Here is a 4,864-nt window from a genome sequence, read left to right as displayed (position 1 = left end):
TTAAACAAATACATTAAGACGTTTTAACGTTGAATAATTTGAGCATGAAAAAGCTAATAAATCAGAGGATGGTATGGCAGAATTGAATTGTAGTGCTTTTTTTACGCGTGCACGCCTTGGCTCTGGGCGCGCGCGTGGCTTTAGAACACACACACACCTACACACACAGACACACATAGAACTTGGAGGTGGGTGGGGGTCTGGGTGCTTGAGGGTGTTGGTTGGGTCCAATCCTTGCCTCTGATTGGTTCTCATTTGAGGAAGCTGACGGCTTCTCTGCACTAATAAGCGCCTCCCAGCCCTTCTAAGGGCCATTATAATGCAAGAGACCTCCTTTTTTTAAGCACAAACCGAATTTTCCTTCATTTACAACATCTATGCCCCTTAAATTGCCCCCAAAGTTAGTCGGAGCGTTTTGCCCGGACCTCTTTTCGCCCTGGAGCGCTACGCGATGCTCTCCCACGCCGACCTCCTGGATGCTCGGCTCGGTGAGTTCTCGGCACTAAACCCGGGAGCTAAACTCCACTGTAAGACGAACTTCTTATTTATTTCACTTTGTGTGTGCGCGCGCGTCTGTGTGTGTTGTGGTCAATTGAGTGTGTATTTAATTACGTGTAAGTGTTTTTGTGGAATTAGGAATCATTTGACAGCATAAATGTGATTAAGACCCTCAGCTAAATTAAGTTAATTTATTTTTTGGCATTTTTTTTTCATTAGTGTTTGGTTTTTCATTATTTTTTTAAGTACATTTACATTCTCTATTCTTCTCAGGGATGAAAGATGCTGCAGAGTTACTCGGACACCGAGAAGCTCTCAAGTGTCGGCTGGGCGGCGGGGTGCCGGACCAGGGTCATCCGGGAGACATGGCCCCCGGTTCGGACTCCGTGGAGGGAGCCACTCTCTTGCCCGGTGAAGACATCACCACCGTGGGATCCAACTCGGCCGGTATGCCGGTGAACGGGAAAGAGCCGGAGAAGCAGCAGCAGCAGCAACAACAGCAGCAGCAGCCCCAGCAGAGCTCGGGCGGGCAGTCCAGTCAGCAAAAACAGAAACGGCACCGAACCCGCTTCACGCCGGCGCAGCTCAACGAACTGGAGCGCAGCTTCGCCAAGACTCACTACCCGGACATCTTCATGAGGGAGGAACTGGCCCTCAGGATCGGTCTCACCGAGTCCAGAGTCCAGGTGAGCCTTTGAAATGATGCAGGAATGGAAGAATTAAAAACGAACAGCTTAACTGTTTCGCAATATTGTTAAATATTCGGTTTTGACGTCAAATTCCATCATCTTGTTTTTCTATCTATTGTGATTTACACGATCGGGATACTTTGATTGGGTTTTATTAAATAAACCTGAAGCTAGTTGGAATCACGGCGTGGCAAAATTAGTTTTTCGTGCAGGACAAAATAATAAATAAAAATGTTTAGACGCAGCCTTAAAATAGCGAGTTCGGTTAGAATCGCTGTCCATAGTGCTGAAGCAAAAAGTCTAATATCGAAAACACTGCATGTGTACTTGTGGGAAAATATATTGGACGCTAAAATAGAATATAGTGAATCGTGTAATTGAAATGTTTAAACGCAAGAAATTAACCAATAATTTAATCAAAACATTAAATAAAAATGTAAGCTAACATTAGTTCGATTATTTTTGTGGTTACCTATTATTTCAAGTATATTTTTTTTCTTCAAAAAATATTTGAATTTCGATATTTTTAAATGTGCAGTTGCGCTCATAAGATTCGAAAACACAAGCAATCAGGCAAAACACATTCATTTATTTAATTCGATGTAAATCAATCATCAAAACATCGCAACAAAACAATGATTTATCACAATGTCCTCCAAAAATTCCAATATTTATAAAATCATAAGTGTCCCACCCGAGAACCGATTTCCCCCGATTCTTTAGCATTAACACAGCATTATATATATTATAAAAATAAATTCAAAAATACAAATAAGAAATGAAAGTTATCTTCCCAAAAGTGTTTATTTCTCTAAGCGTAATTTTGACTTGCAACAAAATCGACATTATCAGACACTTTTTAGGCGTATTCATTATAACTGCGACCGTGTTATTCAGCGGCGACCTGGGGCCGGTAAATGCAAATAATCCCAGGAAAGCAAAACAAAAACAAAAAAAGCCGATCAATCGGTATTAGTCACGTGATCGTCCTCAAATATTCCATCAACGCGATCTTAATGGGACTCGAGAAGAATAACTTCTCTTTTTTTGAAGGGGATGAGAGATTGCATTTGCTTTCTCCTGTGCTCGTGTAATAGCCTCGGCTGGTGCGTCACGCGTGGCTGCGTGGAATGAGAGCGAGTTAATCACAACCGAGCGTGATGAAATCTTTACGAGAGCATGCGCCCGTGTTTTGGGTTACAGTGCGTAAATTGGGCACTGCAAAACGTGTTATGCTGATATTGTATCTATTGTTTGGTTTTAAAAAATCGAAACGGGGCGTGACATTTTAAGCCACCCGTAACAAAAGCGCTAAACATTACCTTTCTAATGCTTTCATTAAAAAAAAAATTAAATGAGTGGCAAATGTGTATTTTCTTTTTAACGGTTCCGTTGCTTAAAAATACCGATAGGGTTTATTTCGTCTCAAGGTCACGTCACAAGACACCAACAAATATTTTTTCTGGTGTGTGAAATGAATGTGTATTGTCTCCAAATGACTGATAAATGGGAAAAGGCCTCAATGTAATTATAGTGATGACTTTAGTGTGACATTAGTCGCCTCATAATATGAACGTGGCTGCCTAATTATTTTCCCACGGTTGACATATTTATTATTTACAATTCAATTCACAAGAATTGTATATTCTGTGTATTGCGTGACAGTAATTCATAGAAAAACATAGCCATGACAGCCAAATGGTTGAAAGTAAAATATTTTATTCCAGCAATTACGTATACACGCATGCGATAGTATTCAAATTGCTGCCATCCCCGTGAGTGTTGCTCTAAACGGTTGTATTTCTTTCACTCGTATACTTTTTAATGACAGACTGTATTTTTGTGTTGTATTAAGATGCACCCACCGTATCATTTGGCTATTTATTTCCTCGAGGCAAACACTGCGGCATATTTTGCACTCATTTTAGTAGATATTGATACAGTTCTAGAAAAGAAATTGGGAATTTAAAAAAAGAAGAAAAATGCTTTTGCCATTTTTGGCGATATGTTTTTCATGATGTGCCATAATTGCACTGCCATTCGACATAAACGAAAATGCTTATAATAATAATAATAATAATGCTTAAACATTTAACGGTTAATTGCCAAGATAGGAAAAACTGTGACCCTTTGCAGTTTTTTTCCCCGACCGCACGCATTCATTCAGAGATCGCAAGTCGTCACAACCTAAATAAATATATTGCGGTGTTGAAATGAGGCAGTAATGGGTTTCATGTAGCCGCGTCCCGGTGTGACGGCTCGCTGTCCGTTGGACCCGCAGGTGTGGTTCCAGAACCGGCGCGCCAAGTGGAAGAAAAGGAAGAAGACCACCAACGTGTTCCGCGCCCCGGGCACGCTGCTGCCCACGCCGGGCTTGCCGCAGTTCTCGGCGGCCGCAATGGAGAACAGCCTGTGCTCGTTCCACGCCAACGACTCGCGCTGGGCCACGGGCATGCCGGGCGTGTCGCAGCTGCAGCTGCCCCCGGCTCTGGGCCGCCAGCCGCCGGGCATGGCGCAGTCGCTGTCGCAGTGCAGCCTGGGCCACGGGCCGCCACCCAACTCCATGGGGCTGTCCAACGGCCTCTCGTCCAACGGCTCCGGCCTGCAGTCGCACCTCTACCAGTCGCCTTTCCCCGGCATGTCGGCGTCGCTCTCCGGACCCACGAACGTATCGGGCTCCCCGCAGCTATGTAGCTCCCCGGACAGTGACATGTGGAGAGGGACCAGCATTGCTTCCCTTCGGCGCAAGGCGCTCGAGCACACAGTGTCCATGAGCTTCACTTAGTGACTTGTACAAAGGCCAAACCACGCATCCCCCCTCCCCACCCCCATCATCATTACAACGCTGAAGTCCTCACTCCCTCGGACGCAAGGAACGAAACCTACGCATGAGCCACGCGTGGGCTCCTGACATTCACTTAAAAGAAGAAAAGCTATGACGCTGAATCCCACTGTAACAATTCTCCGGAGGGCCAAACAATTGTCGTCTCCCCCCCGAGTGCCTCTCGCAGCACTTGTAATGTTGTGTTCAAGTGAACTTGTGTTATGTCAAACGGTAAATTATTAAATATACATTGGGTTGTTTTGTTTTGGGGGTAACCGCCTGTGCGTGGGTCCGCTGGAGCTGCAGGCATGCATTGTGCATGCGTGGGGATTTTACGCAAGGGGACACTGCACACGCGCTCACTTATACTATACAGTGATCTTTCAGTCTAGACCTAAACTCTGTTTTAGGGTGTTTTTGTGTAGATAACAAAAAAAAATACATTCTTGTGTGACATGTTTTAACTTATTGTATGTGCTATATTACTTGACACATTTCTTATTAAATGTTTGATCTTACATCGAAATGCATCACATTGACAGGTTTGTACCAATTAAAAAAAAGCAACGAATAAAAGTACTTTTAAAGAATGTCCAAATGTCTCTATTGAATTTGATTTATTGGAGCTCATCTCTACAATCTAATGTTGACTTCTATGGTGTGACCTTTGTTAGTAGTCGTGCATGAGTGAGCTCCAATTTTGAGAATCAGCTTTAGATAACAATGGTGAAATCGCTTTATTAGAACACCCGCACAATGCTGAGCTCTCCTTCAGAGGTATTAAGTGACGTTTTTTTATTTATTGTTGTAGTTTACACATTGGTGATACTGACAGCTCACATTATGGACCCAT

General features: G+C 43.5%; 1 protein-coding gene across 2 annotated transcripts; it reads left to right on the top strand.

The window, feature by feature from the left end:
• Nucleotides 1–216: 216 nt before the first annotated feature.
• LOC125993765 (homeobox protein orthopedia B) lies at nucleotides 217–4,603 on the top strand. 2 transcript variants are annotated; one of them, XM_049762635.1, is made up of 3 exons: nucleotides 217–488; nucleotides 772–1,184; nucleotides 3,469–4,603. In XM_049762635.1, exons 1-3 carry the CDS (start codon nucleotides 452–454, stop codon nucleotides 3,970–3,972), a joined length of 954 nt encoding a protein of 317 aa, XP_049618592.1. In that variant the 5' UTR covers nucleotides 217–451; the 3' UTR covers nucleotides 3,973–4,603. The 2 variants fall into 2 exon arrangements, with proteins under 2 accessions (XP_049618592.1, XP_049618591.1); XM_049762634.1 differs by having other exon boundaries at nucleotides 217–527.
• The last annotated feature ends 261 nt before the right edge of the window (nucleotides 4,604–4,864 follow it).

This window comes from Syngnathus scovelli, chromosome 3, assembly GCF_024217435.2.
Source record: "Syngnathus scovelli strain Florida chromosome 3, RoL_Ssco_1.2, whole genome shotgun sequence".
NCBI classification, from domain to species: domain Eukaryota; kingdom Metazoa; phylum Chordata; class Actinopteri; order Syngnathiformes; family Syngnathidae; genus Syngnathus; species Syngnathus scovelli.
The sequence above is the reverse complement of the archived record's forward strand: the minus strand, read 5'-3'. Positions and strand labels throughout refer to the sequence as shown.